General features: G+C 38.2%; 1 protein-coding gene across 1 annotated transcript in view; it reads right to left on the bottom strand.

Annotated features, from left to right (window-relative positions):
* snd1 (staphylococcal nuclease and tudor domain containing 1) overlaps positions 1-20,827 on the bottom strand; it is a 187,280-nt gene that overhangs the window by 139,612 nt on the left and 26,841 nt on the right. Inside the window, 4 exon segments of the mRNA XM_016500237.1 lie at positions 71-257; positions 2,899-3,005; positions 9,650-9,751; positions 20,236-20,340. Of these exon segments, the coding sequence (XP_016355723.1) occupies positions 71-257; positions 2,899-3,005; positions 9,650-9,751; positions 20,236-20,340 (501 nt within the window).

Raw genomic sequence — 20,827 nt, 5'->3', positions numbered from 1 at the left:
CCATAAAATGAGAGCAACCCAGACAAGCCATGACTTACTGCACAGAACAAAATGGCTCCATTTCACAGACGGCTTCTCCTCCTCAATGTGTGGGAATATGGCACACATTCGCTAGCTGGAGGTTTTATTTTAGTGTTTTGACTTACCTTGCCTCTGCAGCCAAGAGCTCGTCGTAATGGGAAGATCTTTGATCGTCGTCCTGACGGTATCTGATCACTGTGGCGAGACCTTTACTGACCAGCGCCTCAGCAATGTTTCTACAAAGAGATTAAAACAGAGAATCAGATGTTCGTTCCAAGATGCCTTGCAACACTTTACACACAAACAGATTTTATGTACTGTATATGAAACACACAAGTGTTTTCTTTAAACACACACATACATGGGGCTGAGAAAAATAATGTGTTTATTTCTGCAATTATTATTTGCCGTTTAATGCATTAAATAATTAAAGCAATTAACACAGCATCCATTAAAAAATTCACTAAATATAGCCATCAGTTTCAGTATTGGTATCTGTGATACTGGCCTTCATTAATTCGTTAGCAAAAAAAACAAACAAAAAAAGCCATTAACAAATATTTAAAATACTAGTCTTTGCAGTTTCCCCATTAAATCTGGAGATTCCATGTGAAAATACAGGTGCATCTCAATAAATTATTTCCACGACATTCTAATTTATTGAGATGCACCTGTATATGCTCACAAGTATTCATTTTAGGTCTGACTGATTACAGAAATATCTGATAATTTCCAATCGATCGACACCCCTAAATACTCCCCTATTCACCTAATCAATTTATACTGCAACTATTTTAGGATAGTCTATATTATAAAGGCTTCAATTTGCACACTGTTTGAAGGAGAGCATTGAGTGAGATAAGACCTAATTTGCAGAGCTGAAACATAATTGATCACAACGAGCAAGACTGGTGCCCTGCAAGCAAAGTGGCAAATGCATTTCTCATTGCCATTTTTCAACACAGATATTGCCTTCAGCAAGCAGCTCGCATTCCCCTATTGCAGAGCACAGCAAACATGAGCAAGAGCCACTCTGTGTCAAGTTTTGGTAATAAAATCAAAAGAGCAAAAACATGAATTAAAGCAAACAACACTTTTTATTTTTTGGTGCCTTTGCTGGTTTCGTAGAAAGAGTGGTAAACAGTTTCAGCTAGTACTCAATGGGCTCCTCTCTTTGAAAACAAACATACCACGGTTCAGAGCCAAAAAATACAATATGAAAAGGAACTATCAAGGACTGTTTAGGCTAAGTAATCAAACCCAAAAAAAAACAAAAAACCTGTACACTGACAAAAAAACACAAAAATTGCAAAAGTTGATAAACATACTATGTCAGTCCTACTTCACCATGCTTTCAAAAATCAAATGTTGAGTCAAGATGAGGCAAAGCAGCTGAGCCCTCAGGCGATGTGACCACCTGTTACCCACAATGCTCTAATGCCAAGCACTGGGGCATGGTTGGGTAATCACAACCTGAGGCGCAATACCACCCCAGACTCATGTGCCTGGCCTCACTTACCCTAACAAGGGACAGTGTGCTAGATCACACATCCAGATCAGGAGAGCGAACAAGAATCATTTGAATTCATAGAGGAGACATAAAGGGTAATAAAGCATACACCAGTCCCAATTGACCTATCGGTAAGCCCCTCCCCTCAAACGCAGATGAGCCAATGGCAGTCGAGTATCAGTTGCACGGGGAGCGGAACTCGGACATCTTTAGTTTTCAGCGCCATAGAGAAACACTGGAAGATCCGAAGCTTGCATCGGTTTAATGGTGTTTATGCTACAAAAATGGAAAAACAATGTGCCTAGGGTACTTGTAACACTAATTCCAGGTATCCTGAGAGGATAGGCAATGTAATTTATTTTATTCCATTTTCTAAATCCAACCAAAACAGAGCAAAATGTCCCTAAGCATTCAACCCCAATCACAATGAAGACGAAAACGTTCATTTTCTGGTTGTCATACTCTCATTAAGTTACACTTTTCATCTGCTCAAGCAGAACGTTAATGTCATCTTGTGCTTCAACAAGGTATCTCTGGCTAAAACTAGCTAACGTTAGCGTTAAAGTTAGTGAGTCCATGCTAACGTACAAACCTTAATAGCGAACTGTTCTCACGTCATGCACCATGCAGTGAAAGTCAAAAACATAAACGAAGGTCTATATTAGAGTGCCTCTCCATATTAATCTGGTTAAATGTAAATTCATTTAATCTTACTCTGCAGTATATGAACAGTGTTGATCCGGGATGTTGTCATTGCGATCGTGACGACCGTAACATAATTCTGCCGTTTGTATTGTGATCTGTATTTTTACATATTTATTTTAGGATCTTTTATATATCCCTCCATGGCATATTATATTTAAGTCCCACTTGAAGGTCCATCTGTGTCCCAAATTTATCAGAAACACCTCGGAAGAAGGATTTCACTGACAGCTGTCATTATAAGACAGTGAGCAACTCCGTTTGTTTGTCTGAGTGAGCAACAGTAACTAAGGGGGGCGGGGCTTACCGATTCTAAGGGTGAAAAGATTGTTAGAGAGGGTCAAGAAACATTCAGCTTTCATTTATGGTTTCTTTTCTTTCTTAGTAACGTGTCTTTTGCTCTTGGTTGTCAACTAAGACAACTCACATTTGAAGAGCAACAGCTACTGTGTAAAAATAATTAAGTATATAATTAATAATAATTAATAAAGATTAATTAACGGATTTAATCGATTTAGTTTTTAAGATCAACTCAATGACTGGAGGTGGTATAGCGATGACTGGAGTGGGAAATTTTGGTCTGTTCTCACACGATTATCATCATATGACTTAAAATGTATCACATGAGTTACACTACCATCTAATAGTTTGGCTAGTTTACTTACATTCCTCCAATGGTCACTGTAGCACAGGTGCGCTCTGGGAAAGCCGGGACGCCACCCGTTTCCATGGCACTGGTGGCAGCTCTGATGTAATCGACTGTGACATTAACCTGCAAAAACACAAAACAAAATGGTTAAATCACCAGCGGAGTCAATGTAATGCCAAGAAACAAGGCCTACGTACACAGACACACTATAAGCCTGTCAGGGGCTCAACTATGGAGATAAATTGACCACTGAAGCCACACGTGAGGACACTGCACTGTAACCCTGTTTTATGATGTCGCATTAAACATGACAGAATTACGCCAAGAAAGAGCAACGCATCAAACTTTGAATTTGATATCTTTGTACAGGATAGCAAATCATGCGAAAAGCTGGCTGTAAAGGGGAAAAAAATGGATTACAGGCCTTTCAGGGTGGACAAATTGTGTTAGGGCATCTAGCGAGGGGGTTGGTGTGTGCGTTTGTGTACAAGCATGACTTTGGGCTACTTTCCAAGGTCACCCTGAGTCAGTGTGAATCATGTCAGGCTAGACCATAGATCTCCCCAGAGGAGGAGACCATAACCCTAACTAACCCTAACCTAAGCGAGAAAGAGGCGGGGACCGGTAACTATTTCGCATGATGGCAACGGAGGCAAGCAGAATGGAAGAGGATAACTAAAGCTGATTATTTCACACCAAACTGCTCCAGGTTAAGAAATCGACTCCATTTGTGTCAAACTCTCTCCAAGGTCATCGGACTATCCCGTAGGGGGCATCGCATTCAGCGTCTTCTTGTTAGCTCTGAGCTAATAAAGAAGCCACGTTGAGATATTCAGAGATAGGAGGCTGTGATCTGGCCAATTTCGTTCAATCAGTTCTGAGCAAACAGAGGGTTGGAAGCTAATCTGAAATAGTAAGCCGGATCTCCCATCCGTCTTGTCTCTCAGGGGGGAAGATCATTCATTAATCGGGATGGCACCAATAACATCCCAAGGATGAAAGACTTCACCTGACCGACTGCCACACCCATGCTCCTCTGGGAGCATGTGGATTGATTACATCCAACCAATTAGTCCAACTGTTCTCAAATAATGCAAAAATGAATTTGATGGCAAGTACAAGACTGTATTTTTGCAATGCTTTAGCGAACAGGTCAAATCACCAGCTTAACAGTTTAAAGTTAAATTTAGGCGAAAATACCAAAAAACGCCCTGAGCTTAATTAAGAAGTTGCTCACACTTAGACATATGTATTGTGTTTCTGATCCATATGCAACTGCCTAGCAAAATGAAAATGTTGCAATAACACACAATTGTGACATGGCAAAAGAAAGTTCCATGCTCTCAACTAATTCCTAAAGTTGTATGCCTCCACTTCTGGAATTCAATCCATTTGCTTCAAAATGACAATGTAACTCAGTCTAATGGACATAATGGAAGTTCATTAGGTGGGGGAATCCTGTGGACACTCATTTTCTTACCCCAGGAGTTTAGTGCTTCATCGACAAATAAACCACAAAATGATTGCATTTTCATCCCCTCTTCTTCTACTCTCCAGTTCTCTCTCAGAAAGGCAGAGACAGCTCTGCCCCATTGAGCAGGAGTAATGAGCTTGGTTGAACGACAACATACCCTTTTTAAGAAACACAAAGCGCCAAAGATTCCCACTCATTCAGAAGAGCAAATGTGCTTATGAAGAAAGAGAAAATGAATGAGCGAGAGAAAGAAGGGGCCCATTTGGAAAGCAGATGACAGATTAAATGGGCTTTTAGAGTCATGTCTGAATAGAAAGATCTGACCGAAGGACAACAGCAGTGGAGGGTTTCGGAGAAGCCCAGCCAGAACCAGTAAGAAGAGAATGACGAAGACAGAAATGCTGCTAATGGCGAAGCATCCATCAAAACATAGACAGGTCCACTGAAATGTCTCAGGGAAATGCAGAAAGATTGAGCTGGTGCATGTACAGCAAGGATGCTTGCACACATGGTTTGACTGCTTTGTCCAAACCAGAGATGGATTCCACTCCCTCCCCCGCTGGACTCTTTTCACATTGTACATCTGGGTTCAAACAGTGGCATGTGAATCATCAATGCGAGTACCACCATGATTAATTAGATAATGAGTCAGGAAGATTCACTGTTCATGTTTTTGCAAGAAATACAATGTGAACTGCTCTCCGAATGCAAATTATCTGGAGACAAGCAGGTATAACAATGTGTGTGACTTGGAGCATGCAAAGGCACAAACGCACTACTGTTTACATTCATGCCAACAGTGAATATTCACTGTTTTATTAAAACAACAAAATTAAATAAACATTCTGCAACCAATGTCAACTAATTACAGATTAAATGACTATGAGTTAGTTTTTAACAGCAGCAACAGCAACAGCATCAACAACAACAAACAAGTGATCATTTTTTTATCATTGTTGGATTACCATTATTGTTTTCATTATGATTTATTGTATTAGCATACTTATTATACAATGGTTATATTAATTTTATTGGTAATAATTACAGTTCTTCATTATCATTAACAAAATGTCCATATTTATTATTATTATTATTATTATTATTATACAATTGTTAATTTTATTATTCTTATTAAATTAGTTTTAACAATACAATTATTATTATTGATTTGTTTTATTTGAGTTGTTAATAAATTAACAATACAATTATCATTAACAATACAATTGTCTATTATTATTATTCAATTGTGTTAATTTTATTATTCTTATTAAATTATTTTTAACAATACAATTATCTATTATTATTATTGATTTGTTTTATTTGAGTTATTGTTAAATTAGCAATAAAATTGTTTGTTATTATTATTATGTGGGGAAGAAGAAAAAAAAAAGAGTTCCAAACTTGGATCACAAATGGACACAGGTCCACACCAAAAGCTCTAGTGTGCAAACATCCTAAGCATACATGTGCATCTCTGATATGTGCGCAGCCAAACCTGCTCTCTGCAAGCTTAAAGGAACACTCCACTATTTTTGAAAATAGGCTCATTTTCCAACTCCCCTAGAGTTAAACAGTTGAGTTTTACCATTTTCGAATCCATTCAGCCGATATCCGAGTCTGGCGGTAGCACTTTTAGCTGTAGCTTAGCATAGATCATTGAATCTGATTAGACCGTTAGCATCTCGCTCAAAAATGACCAAAGAGTTTCTATTTAAAACTTGACTCTTCTGTAGTTACATGTACTAAGACCGACAGAAAATGAAAAGTTGCGATTTTCTAGGCCGATATGGCTAGGAACTATACTCTCATTCCAGCGTAATAATCAAGGAACTTTGCTGCCATACCATGGGTGCAGCAGGCGCAATGATATTACGCAGCGCCTGAAAATAGGCTTATTGGAAGTTACCTAGCTAGGACTGTTTTCAGGCGCTGCGTAATATCATTGCGCCTGCTGCACCCATGGTATGGCAGCAAAGTTCCTTGATTATTACGCCGGAATGAGAGGTCTTCGTACACGATGTAACTACATAAATAGGAAAAATATAGAAACTCTTTGGTCATTTTTGAGCGAGATGCTAACGGTCTAATCAAATTCAATGATCTATGCTAAGCTACAGCTAAAAGTGCTACCGCCAGACCCGGAGATCGGCTGAATGGATTCGAAAACGGTAAAACTCAACTGTTTAACTCTAGGGGAGTTGGAAAATGAGCCTATTTTCAAAAATAGTGGAGTGTTCCTTTAAGTCCCTGTGAGTGGAGTCTAATGCGGTGAGGGTAGGTGTAGTCAGAAAACTCTGTAATACATATTTCATGGATTAAAAGTGAGCTGCTTGTCTCATACACCACTGTAATTCCCTCTAAAGCAGAAGTAGAGGGAAAAGATGAATGAAGTCTGCACAGCTCTGCCGTGGCTGCATTGATGTGCATCAGGGCAAGGGAAAACTCAGCACGTCCTCTCCCATATAAATGAACAAACTAATAAGCATACCTGCTTGGAACATACCTGCATAAACACAGACATCAAACGCTTGACACTGACGTTCCACTCAGTCACTGTCTCTTGTTAACACCTCACATACACAAACACAAACGCTCACACCCACATAACAGGAGGTACTTTGAGCGGGCAGGATTATCCAAACGTGCTCTTTCCTGATAAGTGGATTAATGCAACATTTTCATTTGACTTTTTCGCTGAGGCAGAGACCCTCTACAGAGGCGCTACTTAGAAAGTTAGCCAAATCTAGCTTTGGATTATGTCACCGGGAAGATCTGTTTCAATACCAAGAGGAGGAAACACTTCTCCACGCATTTTCCTCCATTACCCACTGCTAGTGAATGCCGCTCATTCTCTCCATCCCTTCAAAAGAAGAAACACGATTTGAAATGGACGCCACGCTTCAGAGCTGTGGCTCACTGGGGCTTGGAAGAGTTTCTTTACCTCCTTTCCTTTCATTCTCTTGCTGATTGCGCCGCTGAACTCTGATATTGATCACATACTCGTCGAGATATAATAGGAGTTGAAATTTGACCTCTTTGAGGACCTCTTTTTGAAGACTACATACATGTGTTAGAATGACAGACGATAGATTCAACCTCAATGAATCCACCAAAATCAGCTCAAGCTCTCCCACTAATAGTCTGGAAACAAAAGTCAGGTACTGCTTACCCTTTGTGACCAGCTGGGTTGCAGCCTGTAAAGAACGAATGGCATCTTAAATGTCAGAAAAATGGAAAATCAAAAGTTTCTAGGCATAAAATAGTCCCTTCTGCCCTAAACTAGCAGAAATTAGTCATTAGAGTTGTACTTAACGATGTCCCAATTTTATAGTTATGAACTTCTATAATTGCCCAGATTTTATTTCTCTTTTAAACAGTTTGAACATTTTCCACAGCGGTTGCCAGGGCAGCAGGGGGGGATTCTAAAACGAGGTGTGCCTCAGTACAAGGCCTCATACCCACACCACATTGTGTCCTAGCAACAACTAAAGGAATATGACAACAGACTGTTAACGAGTGTATTTTATTTAAAATTCGTTGCTATCAAGCCAGTATTAACAACTTTTGCATTTGGTCCACCTCAATATTGAATATCTGGTTACAGCTTCGTTTAATTTCATTAAAAAAACTGAATGTTTCCTTTACAGGAGTATTAAGATGCTACTTTTGACTCAGAAGATTGAAGATTATTAATACTATACACTACTAATTTAAGTCAAAGCACTTCTGTGCCACTTAATGAGCCAAAATTTAATCCTCAAGATGATTGCCGCAATGCTATCTTGAGCTGAATAAATTCTGATTGAATTCAAACATTCCCACACTGTTTGCATTAATATGCAAACAGGCATCTTATCACGCAGAGCGTTGTATAAATCCAACTATCTGTTGACTACCGCTGAGTGCATACATGGGAAATGCAAAAATCTGATCTGAGATTAAACTCGTTGCTTTCCATTTCCCGTCTCTAGTGTCAAAATATTCACATGATTCCAGGTCAGTGAACCAGACTTCTGTAAAAAGAAGAGGCAATAAAATATTGGTTTCTAGAAGCAGCCTTACGTTCATACAAGGATAATATAAAGCGACATTACTATTCCATGCATCTAGTGATAATTTATGAGAAAATGTCTGTGTGTGAGGAAATGTGCTGTCATATCTCTTTGGTGTTAAATCAAATAGGCCTTACAGACAGGGCTTTTCAGTATTCTGCACATAAACACTGAATTGTTTGGGTGAGGAAAGTCTTGAACAGACAATAAAGCACAGCTTTATACAATCTGCCCATTATACTTCAATGAGTCCCAATATGACAATTTTCAGAACATCCCACACCAGTTTATACCCTGCTGTCCCAATTAAAACAGCAACAACTTCTGATGCCAAGTATTTCTATTTGTTATGAGTGACACAGATGGAAACACTTCCATGTTTTACATTTCCTCCTCAAATCACCCCAAGTATTTTCTCAATACACATCCATGCGCTTGTTGTGAGTGATTCAATACAATAATCCAGTGACATCAGGAACAAACAACTTTTTTTAGCTGTTCAGGGTTAAATATTAAATCAGGGTTAATGTTAAACCATAGATATACTAATGTTCATTGTTCATTCATAACGTTAATTTACAATATATATATTAAAATTATTATATATGCATTATGCAAAATTGTTAAATTATATGTGTTTTTATTTCATTCAAATATTATAAAATTATTATAAAAACAAGTTAAATGATTCTTAATGCATTAACTAGTTGAACATTTACTGTTAATCCAAATAAAATAATATAAAAAAAAAATTTCTTCATGATATTTCATCAAATTTTTTTAACCCATCCCTTTCAAGCATCTGTCTCATTGAGAAGTTTTTATTATCCAAGTGATTCTCAATGAAAACATAATAAAGATCTAATAAATAAATAAATAATATATTGTGGGGAATAAGCACTGCAATTATACTATATGACTTTTACTGTATGCACATATGTGTGTAAACATCTCAACATTTCTCATGTCGATGCCCTATGCTTTGCCATTCCTTTGTTTTCTTTAAAAAAAAGTAAAAAGAAAAAAAAAAGTAATTTGTGCCTCTGTGAATGAAGTGGCTCTGCTCAAGGTCTGTGTGGTCAATGTGTTCAGTGACTCCAAACAGAATACAGAAACTCAGAGAAAGTAAACAACTCTGCATCCATATGCAATGGGCAGAAAAACATATGGAAAGAAAACTTTTATACAGAAAGGCTAAGGCATAATGTCTGTTTGTGGGAGAATGTCACAAAGTCTCTCACCTTCTTGCCAATGAGCTTCTTTCTCAAGAATTCCCGTGCCTCAAACATGTAAGGAATGTCATAGAGCGGACGGAAACGCTTGTCTTTGTCCTTGTTCTTCTCCTATAGAGTCAGACATAAGAGGGGAAAAGAGAAAGACAGACAGAGAAAAGTCAATATCACATAAATAAAAAATAGCTTTCTGTCCCACAACATTTAATCACTTCCTCAGTCTCTCATATGACTTCCTTACAAAATGAGGTTTGAAGCTTCCTGTCTTCCACCCCCTCACCTCTCTTTCCAATTTTACCATTCTCTTACAACCTAATATCCGCCCTTTTCCTACACAACCATGCTAATGTGTCAGGATTGGTAGATGACATGTCTCGTTGCCTTGATCTCTTGGTGTTCCAGGCATGTGACCCCACAAGCTATACGAGATGTTCTCCCTTCCACACACATTGATATACTAGAAATAGAACCTCATTTACATTTTTCACAAGAAAGGGGAAAAGGTTGTTATCCTCCCAGAGAAATGCCAAAAAACACTCGGTATGCTCAATATTCCAGGCTCCCATATCACAGCTGAGGCCACGACAGTATGAATTAACACACAGTGCCACATTCAGAGCCACTCTGCCTAAAATAGAAAATAAAAGTCATTTTTGTGTTGTGGGAAGGAATGCTGAACAAATCACTCGTTTCAATGAATCAGTAGATTGAATTACCAAACCCAGTCTGATTTGCTCATGATTCAGACTGATTTAGTTCAAGTTCAGAGCCACTGCACCTGAAATAGAAAATAAAATACTAATAAAAGATGTTTTTGTGATTTGGGAAGGAACATATCACTCAGATACAGATCAGTAGAACCCAGTCTTATTAGCTCATGATTTGAACTGATTCAGTTCTTAAGTTCAAATCACTGATTCAACGATCAAGTCGCAGCAGTTAACAGCCTGGACGAGAGAAACATTGCTAGGGAATATAGACTGATTTCAAGCCTTTAATTTTTTTTGTGAACAATCAGGTTAAGAATTAGGTGCCGATATTCCTCAACAGCTAGAGATTTTTTTGGATTTGGCTCATTCCAAGCAACAATGCTTTGACGCTTGAGGGAAAACCAAACGCAAGAGCAGAAATAAACTGCAGATAGACTACTAACAACACAGCCAGCATAAGGCATAGCTTGTGGGAGAGTTGAGAGAGATCGGACTGTTAACCCTAAGGACCAAATCTTTCAGCGAATAAAAGCATATTGACTTAAAAAGCATAAATCTGAGCGGTTTTTAAATCCTCAAGCTCTGAATCCAGCAACGTTTATCTGCTCTGCAAATAACACACTTAAAACTACATCATCTGTGCCCACATGGTCTGATATTCGTTATGAAATAAAACCATATCGACCACCCACTTTTGAGAGTGAGACATTGCATTTAATGCGCCGAGACATCTCTTCTGATGGAGGAGCTTTCAGGATGGCTAAAGAACTGTGCCGATGGAATAGAATACAGACAGAAACCCCTGATGGTGAACGAGAGGACAACCCATTTTCAGCCCGCCTATAAATATCCACGGCAATTCCATTCCCCCGAGCAAGAAAAGCAGAGGGAGGCCAAGCAGTCTTGCATTAGAGTGTGTTTTTTGTGTAAGTGTAGGTAAGAGAGCAAGCATTCGGGGTTTTGCTAGTTGATCATGAATGTCAAGACAGTAATCTGTGCTTTTGTTTTGAATATGAGCAGGCTAAAACCATATTATATTTGACCCGTGTGATGGGGATAACATACTAACTGAAGCTCTAGCATGAAAGCGCCATATGTCAATGATAAAACACTCAGAATCAAGGAACCAATGACCCTGGAAGTCTTACACAATGAACAAATTCAATAATTTCATCTCATTATGTCCACTAGACAGCTGTAATGCTGCTGAATAGCAAAATCAGCACACGACAAAAAGCTCTATGTCGACTGTCGACATAAAAAGTCTTTGTCATTGTATTGGGCAAATCAAGTGTGTTCTGCAAAGACACGGCAGGCTGGTTACTGAACCGTGTGAGGAAAAATGAGGATTTCTGCGCCTGGCTGACATGCCGACGTTTGCCCGTTACTGGCTCTTAAAAATGACGGTTTGGCTGCATGCAGTGAACACAAGAACGGTTTCATTCTGCAAGGGCTAAGAGGATAGAGCAAGATCTGCGCAACTATCAGTCAGGTATGATAAGCAAAAATCACGTGTTGATGCATGAGAGAAAACTGACAAACTGAACTAGTACTACACTTAACTCAAAAATGTAAATGCTGTCATTCTGATAATACCTTATGATTCGTCTTTCAGAAGGTCCGTTTTCAAAATGGAGACTGTGGCTGTGGATCTCCAAAAATGCACCATAAAAATAGTTATAAGTCTATATCCAACAGTCTAATAATCTTCTCCTCCACCATAGTTCTTAAATTCTTTCACTTCAAACCCAAAAATTTACTATTTATGAATTATTATTTCATAATAGTTATTCCACAGTATAAAAAAACATACCATCTTGAAAAAAAAAATGTAAAACATTTTTAAAATAATGCAAAGCGCAAGGAAAAAGGTAGTTTACATCACATGATATTTTCAGAGCCAATAAATGTAAACTTTTGTTCAAAACAGCATAAATGTTTTTCAGAACTATGAGAAAGATTTTTCCTTTTCAATATCTTCCACAACTTATCGACCCTAGCAGAGCTTCAGAAGACTCAGAATATAGCGCATATATCATATGAAATACTCAATTTATATAGTTATTATATATATTTTTTAATAGTTATTATATATAAAACTGGAATTTCGGCAATATTTCCTCTTTTGAGTCCCACTGAAGAAAGTCATACACGTTTGGAACGGAGTAAGGGTGAGTAAATGACTATTTGAATTTTTTGAGAGAGCATGTGTGTGTGATGTATTATACTTCTTGTTCAACACACCTCAGCTCCTGAACTTTAAATCTTCCACACACACCTTTCTCACATGCATAGATTTCTTTGTCTCCTACCTATATGCATTTTCATTCCTGCTTTTCTCTCTCTTTTTCTCATTAGCCAATCTCATTATCTTCAGGTGATAAATGGCCTAAGGATTGGATGTGACTGAAGCAGAGAGAGAGAAAGGAGCTCTCGCCACCGTCAGGCCTAAGGGTCCTGAGACCTCATAGGAGCTCCTCCATCAGGGAACAACCAATCACACCCTCAGCAAAGACTGCTTAACAGGAAGAAAGTCACTGCTTGGCACAGATGTCCAAAATGAACCTATTAAAGGAATATTTCACCTAAAAATCTAAATTTTCAATTTACTCATGTCTTTCAAACCTGTATGACTTTCAGAAGACAAAACATATTTTGAAGAATGTTTCAACTGTTTTTGTTGATATAATAAGTCCTGTTGTTGATATAAAAAGTCCTATCAATAAACAATGGAATAAAGACATTTTCAATATATCGTTGGTAGAGGTCGACCGATAGTGGATTTTGCCGATACCGATAGCTAGGTTGGACCACACTGGCCGATACCGATTAATTAACCGATAGTTTTAAAATTGATACTGAACAAAAACTAAAATAGTGCTTTATTAACAAAAACGGTACTGAACCATACTAGTAGTAAAAAAATAAAAAATAATAGTAATAGTAAATCTCGGTGCCGATTAATCGGCAAAACCGATACATCGGTCGACCTCTAATCGTTGGTGTTCTACAGAGAATGTCATTCTTACACAGTGTTGGGGAAAGTTACTTTTAAAAGTAATGCATAACAATATTGAAAGTAATGCGTTAAGTTACTTTTGCGTTAAATCTGGACACGGCTTGCTTGTTTTAATAAAAAAATAAAAAATAAAAATAAAAACCTTTTTGGCAAATATAAAAGCGTTCTCACACCAAAAGTGAAATGAATAAGCCACAGGCTGAAGGGAAAGTAAATTCACATCCGTACAGTAGAATGCAGAAGAAGAAATTTCAACACACTTCAGCAATAAAAAAAAATAATAAAAACACAAATGTTTGTCTAGAGTAATTTTTTAATTACATTTAAATTTAAGTAATTAGTATGGTTGAACTGGATCATCGAAGGTCAGAAGCAAAGACATTGGTTAATAGAATGGGATTAAATACATAAAGGATATTTGTGTTGTTTAACATTTAATTCTTGCAGGTTTGCGTCATATTCTGAGTTGCATTATTTTTATTCATTTTGAGGAATACTGAATCTGTGTTTTGTTTTGTTTTTGTGAGTGAGATGAATTAATGCATATTCATATTTATTTTAGAACATCTTCTGATTTCTCTCAACATGGGGACAGGAGAGCTGTCAATCAGTAAATTGGAAAAAAGTAACTTGCATTACTTATTTGAAAAAGTAACTCAGATATTCTCTTGTAAATTAAAAAGTAATGCGTTACTTTACTAGTTACTTAAAAAAAGTAATCTGATTACGTAACTCGCGTTACTTGTAATGTGTTACCCCCAACACTGTTCTTACATGTTGTAAATAACATGAGGGAAAGTAAATGTTCATTTTTTTTAGACCTAGCCCTTTAACCATACACAGCCTCACTAATTAATTTATTAATGTTTTGAGCCTATTATTGAGACAAAAGGACTAAGTGTTCAGAATGATACATAAGTCCATACAAATAAGCAACGTAAGAAAAGCAAGTTAAAAATAAAGTGGAAAAAATAAGCAGAAAAACGAAAAAGTAGAGTCAAAGCTCCATTTTCCACTCAGTTTGTTTATCTTAATGTTCTAGGTGTCATTTTGCACATGCAAATTGTTAATTAAGCATATCCTTTTACATTTCCATTTGATTGCCATTAATGCCAGATAATACTCCGCGAATGTCACTTAAGTAAAAGATTTGTTTTTGCACTTTAAGCAAATGAGCAGCTGAAGGATTGAGGAGTGACACCTTATTTACTAAGGAAGAACAGGTGACCTGCAAACTGAATGTCATTTTCTAGCTTTAAATTTATGCAAAAAAAACTAAAAAAACTAAAACTGATTTCACTAATTAATCTTATGATTATCACGATGCATTCATCAAATATTGCATTCTTCCTTTCATCTTGTGCAGATGAGCTTATGTATTTTCAGTGGTAATTGACAGCATGTCATAGATGCTTAATTTGTATTTAACCCATAATATATTTCTTTAACTTCAACCTTACTAAACCTTAACAAGTAAAACCTTAGAACAGGTGAAGCTGTTCTATTCAGCTATAGCGCATCCAATAAATGCAGGAAAAGCAGAAGCCTAAATTTAAACATGATTCAGACATTTCTTAATCCTCAACTATTATGGACCTTGAATGATGCAAAATGTGAGTAACGATTAATGACTGGTGCATGTCAAGAGCACAACTGAGGTGAAAACCATTCAGCCTCACCCGTAAGATCACATAAGTCTCACACGACAGCCGGGAATAGAGTATTATGACCCGCAGCATCAGACATGGAAGTCGCAATCAGCAATTTAAACTCATACAGCTGCATCACCGATGCCTTAAAGGTGTCATATGATGCGATTTCAAGTTTTCCTACCCCGAACATTCCATTAAAAGAAATACAATTCCAGTTTACAACATCCATGGGTCATTACTCTCAAATGATTGGAAGGAAGTTCGCTAGAATTCCAAGAGTCAAGCGATCCTGAGGCAAAGCAGAGTCGTCTGCAAGAAAAAGCCTGACCAACCAAGTGTGAGATGAGCCATGGAACCATACAGTGACCCCAGACAGAGGCCACAGGACACACACACACAAACACATGCCTTCAGCAAGCAGGCATAACAGATACACAAACTCTGAAAAGACACAATGTGGCATCAGACGAATTACATTTGGACTCAAACACACACACACACACACACACACAGCATAAACACACTGAGCAAGGTGACAGCAAATGACACGGAAGTGTCATTCAATGACCGATACATTATATATTGCTATTTCTGCAGGGAAGACAAGGGTATGGTGTCTTTGGCTTTAAACCCAGATGTCAACATTTCCCCTGCAGTCCCCTCACACACACATACAGTGGGAGTGAGGACGGTGACAGGGGGGGGGGGGGGGGGGGGAGGTGGGGGAATGAATGAGGAAAAGAAATTAGGCATGGCACATGAAGTCACGTGTCTCTCAAAGGGATAGTTCACCCAATCAAAAATGGCGTGATGACAATGCTGAAATGCCACTGGTTCAGTGTACTAAACAAATGGCGTATTTTTTTATTTTTTGGGGGGAGGGTAGACATGGTCACATTTATGTTTCTACTGGTGGGTGCCCTCCCTCCTTTCAATACTTGCATTTTTTTTTTACTGACTGATTTCGTAAACTCGACTAAATAACCACTCTGGATATCTAGTATCCAATAGTCATTTGCCAGAATAACAGTTCAGTAATGCTTGATGGACTAAATGGTGGCATGGCAACAAGGCTTGTCAGCACAGTGATTTGTTTGGCTATTTGGCAGCCAGTTGATCTCAACTCACTCAATTTTTGATTGGTTAATATCTTGCATAGTGCTCTGCCACCCACGGTTTTTACCATGGTAATTATCCCATTTTCTTTTGCAAAAAAAAAAAACCAAACAAAAAAAAACCTGGTCCCTCAAGCTGAGACTATACGACTGCCATGCCGTCGATAAAAAAATAATAATAATAAAGCAATTAAGTAGCCACAGGAATGAAAAAGCAGGGGTCCCAGCATTAAGCAACAAGAGCGAGAGAGAGAGAAACACTGGGCAGCAGCTGTCAGAGTTCATCTTAGTGTTGGTCAACACATCTGGCCCTAAATCCCCCCAAAGTCCTCACAGCAAGAGAGAGAGAACAGTACAGACAAACGCACACAGATCCCCGGGCTGGCCTGAGGTCAGGTTTGTCTCTTTGAGTTGAAGCGTTTGTACGGCATGGTGCAGGGATAACGGTTTCACGCCCTGTATTGACCTAAAGAGAAAGTGTTGAAAATTCAGGACGAGAAAGAGCGAGAGAAACAGATGGCTAGAAAGAAGGTGGAACTGTCACACTGCTACACCAGACATGATGTGATAAAGCAACAAGCAATAAAAGCTCTTTCATGTTAATGTGAGTATTTGTCCTAACCAAGCGGCAAGAAACAGGACATTTTGTCAGTCGCTTTGTTTCTATTTAAGTAGCATCGGCTGGGTGGCCTCATGTATACTGTATATTACACATTAAATATATTCTGATTGACCATTAGGTGCCTACATACTAGAGGAGGTGTTGATGGAGTATTTGATGGATGAGAATGTGTAAGAGCAGGGGCAATTTTGAAACCAAACGGTAATACGGTGAACTGACATTTTAATCACACAAATGGACTTTTGATTACAGTTCACAGTGTCACCATTACGTTTGTCCTGTGCATCCTTGAGATGCACCATCCCTGTTAAAAATCAATGGATTCACATTTTTCTGATTCATAACATTTGGTTAGGATATGATGTAGAGAAATCTACAACACTAAGTATGAACAACAGGTGTGGTCACATTAATGGCTTATGACATTTTGCCAATGTGACCTCAATATTAAGGGTGCATTTATTGTGACATCATTAACTGCATGCCGGCATGTTGTGAACCTTTAAACTCTTAATTTTGTCTCCGTATGTTTGAGTGCTCACAATGTGCATGTGCACAAACAGAAAGCCATTACCATTAATTAGCCATTTTGATAAAACGCAATCAAAAGTGACTGAAAAAAATGTTTGCAGCTGTTCTGAAACCATTGTACAGCTGTTGTTTGAATATTCACAGTTTAAATTAATTACGATACGAATTTAAAAGTTGCCGTGTGCTAAACTACTGCAGATATGCTAGCCAGGATTGATTAGCTTGATGAAAAGATTAACAGAGATCTTGTAGTTATGTAGCATCATGTCAAGGTTAATGTAACATTAGATTAAGAGTAAAAATATAGGTAGCCTCCCCTTTTCGATTACAGAGCAACAGCTCTTGAATAACTATCGACACATTTGCAAAGGGTCATTGTGTTTAATGGAGTGAATAAAACACAACATGAGCGTTACGAATGTAACTTTTTTTCATTCAAACTTAGGACGATTCTTCAATATACTACATTAAGAGTTTGTAGAATTTAATAGAAACAATCATAACCTGATCTCCATCAGGTCCCTTAGAACCAAAGAGAGCGAACAGACATGATGCTTATTTGATGTTTAATGATGTTTAATTATTTGGTACTCAGCTGACTCCCAGCTGACTTTTATTCAGACCACAGAAGCACAGGGTCAGAGGTCATATTTGCCATGACAGCATCATTATTGATGAAACCTCACATTCAAGGGCAGCCTGACCTCAATCACTGTAATGCGTTAATACAGGCACAACTTTGCACACTTCTCTCTCTCTCTCTCACCCTTGTCAAAGAGCGCAGCCGAGCAGGGAAAACATACTGCAAGAACATCTGGTGCAGAGATGCACTACAGAAGACACAGTCAGAAAACTGATAAGTAGTGCAGGTTTCAAAAGACGAAGTACCTCCACAGCACATCAGTAATACCTCTACAACATGCCTGTGCCCGGAAAAACGCTGCCGTCGCAGCATATAAAAGGTAGATGGCAACATCCGAATCTTTTCTACTAGGATGCCTTTATCTGGTTGGTTTTTAAAGGCAGCATAAATGTATCCTCGGCTGCGTATGGTAGCACACATGAATTTGTTTTAGATCATTAGATATGATGTTATGGCATTGTGAAAGCTGGTCTGAAACCAGTTGTTAAAAATCTGTAGTTAAGTCACCGATTGACTGTGGAGCGAGGCAGCTGCCATAGGTGTCAGACACATGCATGCAACCAAACACTGCCGGATGGTCACCAAGGTATTATGATAATTACATCATGCTGCTTGATACACAAGCTCCCCGCCATCTGATCTACCTTCTGTAGCACGAAGACTGTAATAAAATGGGATTTACAGTTTTCTGAGGAAAATATAAAAGGTGCTTTGCTGTGCCAAACTCATCACAATGCAAGAGTGTTGTGGATGGATGCCAGGTCATTGTTATGCAGTTATTGGTTGGGAGTAGCTTTAATGGGATGGTTCACCCAAAAATGAAAATGCTGTCAATTTACTCACCTTTATGTTCTTATAAGCCCCCAAAACGAATTACCCTCAGAAAAAAAAGATGGTATTTTGAAAAATGTTGGCAACCAAACAGTTTTGGTTAACATTGGCCTTGACTGTATGGACAAAAACAGACATTTCGCAGAATATCTTTTATTGACAGAGGTTCGGAACAACAGGAAGGTGAGGAAATGACATTCGAAGATTCCAAAAGATCAGTTTCCTGTCTCTTTGTCAAAATCAAGCTTTCAGATTTATCTTTCGAGAAAAATCAACTAGTCAAAATACAAAAAAAAAAAACAAAAGAAACCCATTTTTTAAAAGCTCTCTGGTTCGTCTCATGCCTCCGAAGCACGTTTGAGATCTAAATACATCCGTAATCTTTATTGTTTTGTAATCATCTCTGACCTGATTAAAGCCATCTTTAAGCTGCCAGGATAGAAACACGCTGTGATCCGAATGCTCACTGCAGCCCGGTATCCATAGATACAGACCCACAGCTCTGCATTCCAGCTCTCTGTTTACATGTGCATGACAAACTGTGACTCTCTGAAAAGCCTCCTTTAAAACTAATCTCAAACTTCATCAAAGATTTGGAACATATTGCTGCATCTATCAAAAGTGCAAGAACACAAAACTATTTTCCTGCAAAAACATGCATGCAACTGCAGTTTGCTGTTACTTAAAGCCCTCCTTAATAAACTACATGTCTAATCTGCAAAAATCAACACAGAAGTTAATTTTTTTCCAACATGCTGAATCATTGTGTCTTATTACAGGAGGTCAGGGGTCAGGAAGAGGGTGGCTAATCTCAATGAGACGTTCACACTCCAATTTTAACTGCTTTTAGTTTAACATACAGCTTTCAGATACACACACACTTTGCTAGACAAAGCACCATTACACATCAACTCTCATTAACAGCCTTAATGGGCATGAATAAGAACGGACAAGCACATTTCTGAGCATTTGAAAACTGCAAAAATGTGTGTGCACATACACAGCCCCACAAAATGATGCTTACATATTAATCTGTTAACATCTAGCAAATCAAAAGTGAACATTTTTATTTTCAGTAGGAAATACATCTGAAAATTGTATTGGATTGAGTGGACACATGACATTAATAGATAAGGAAGAGAGATTCAGCGAGAACGTGTGCTCATTACGGGAGTAGATCTATAGGGCTTTTGGCTGCAGTGCAGCACTGGTGTGTCAGAGAGAGTGGAGGGGAGGAGGGCCGATGGGCTTCTGTCTCTAGCTCCCCCTGGTGTCCAGTAAAGACACCGATCTGAGATCTGAGTGTGAAAGATGCATGAAGGGAGGAGATCAGCGCTTTTAAGAGATGGAGGGGAGAGAAAACCTTCACATCAGCACTTTGCAAACAGTGTAACAGACAGCCGGCACCCTGTGGATTCAGTAATGGCCTTAGTGACAGGGGTATCCAAGGACAGACATGCATTAACTTGTACCTCGCCTTCAAGCCTCGGGGGCCTGATGCTGGACAGGTGGATGGTCTTATGCTCCCCAGAGTTCAGCTTCACCACAATGGCATCTGCGTTCACGACTTGCATCACCTGTACAGAAGAGGGCAAAAAGAAAATTCAGTAAATGCAAACAGTCAACCAATTAACAATGAAATCTGGCATAATTTACTTGCAGCAGGTTTGACATTATGATATTTGGTCATAAGACAATCAAGAACCAGTGACATTTTATACTATTGATGTCCAAACTCCACAAATGAAACCTTATTTGAATGTTTCATCATCCATAACTAATGTTTTCGTCCATTTTGAAGCATGACAGACACCGTGAACTGTTCTTTTAAGGACAAAAAAAAGATTGTTCCACAATATATTATATATATATATATATATATTATATATATATATATATAACACCAGGTTTGAAAAGATCATTTTAATTTTTTTGTTGTACCATTCATCAAATATTTCTTAAGAAAGGGTTATAGTTGCTTACTGCATACTCAGTTTGATTGTGCTAATATGAAGTGACGTGACATGTGGCCAAGTATGGTGACCCATACTCAGACTTAGTTCT

The sequence above is a fragment of the Sinocyclocheilus anshuiensis genome, unplaced genomic scaffold (genome assembly GCF_001515605.1).
Source record: "Sinocyclocheilus anshuiensis isolate Anshui unplaced genomic scaffold, SAMN03320099.WGS_v1.1 scaffold346, whole genome shotgun sequence".
NCBI classification, from domain to species: domain Eukaryota; kingdom Metazoa; phylum Chordata; class Actinopteri; order Cypriniformes; family Cyprinidae; genus Sinocyclocheilus; species Sinocyclocheilus anshuiensis.
This window is presented reverse-complemented; position numbering and strand designations above follow the sequence as displayed.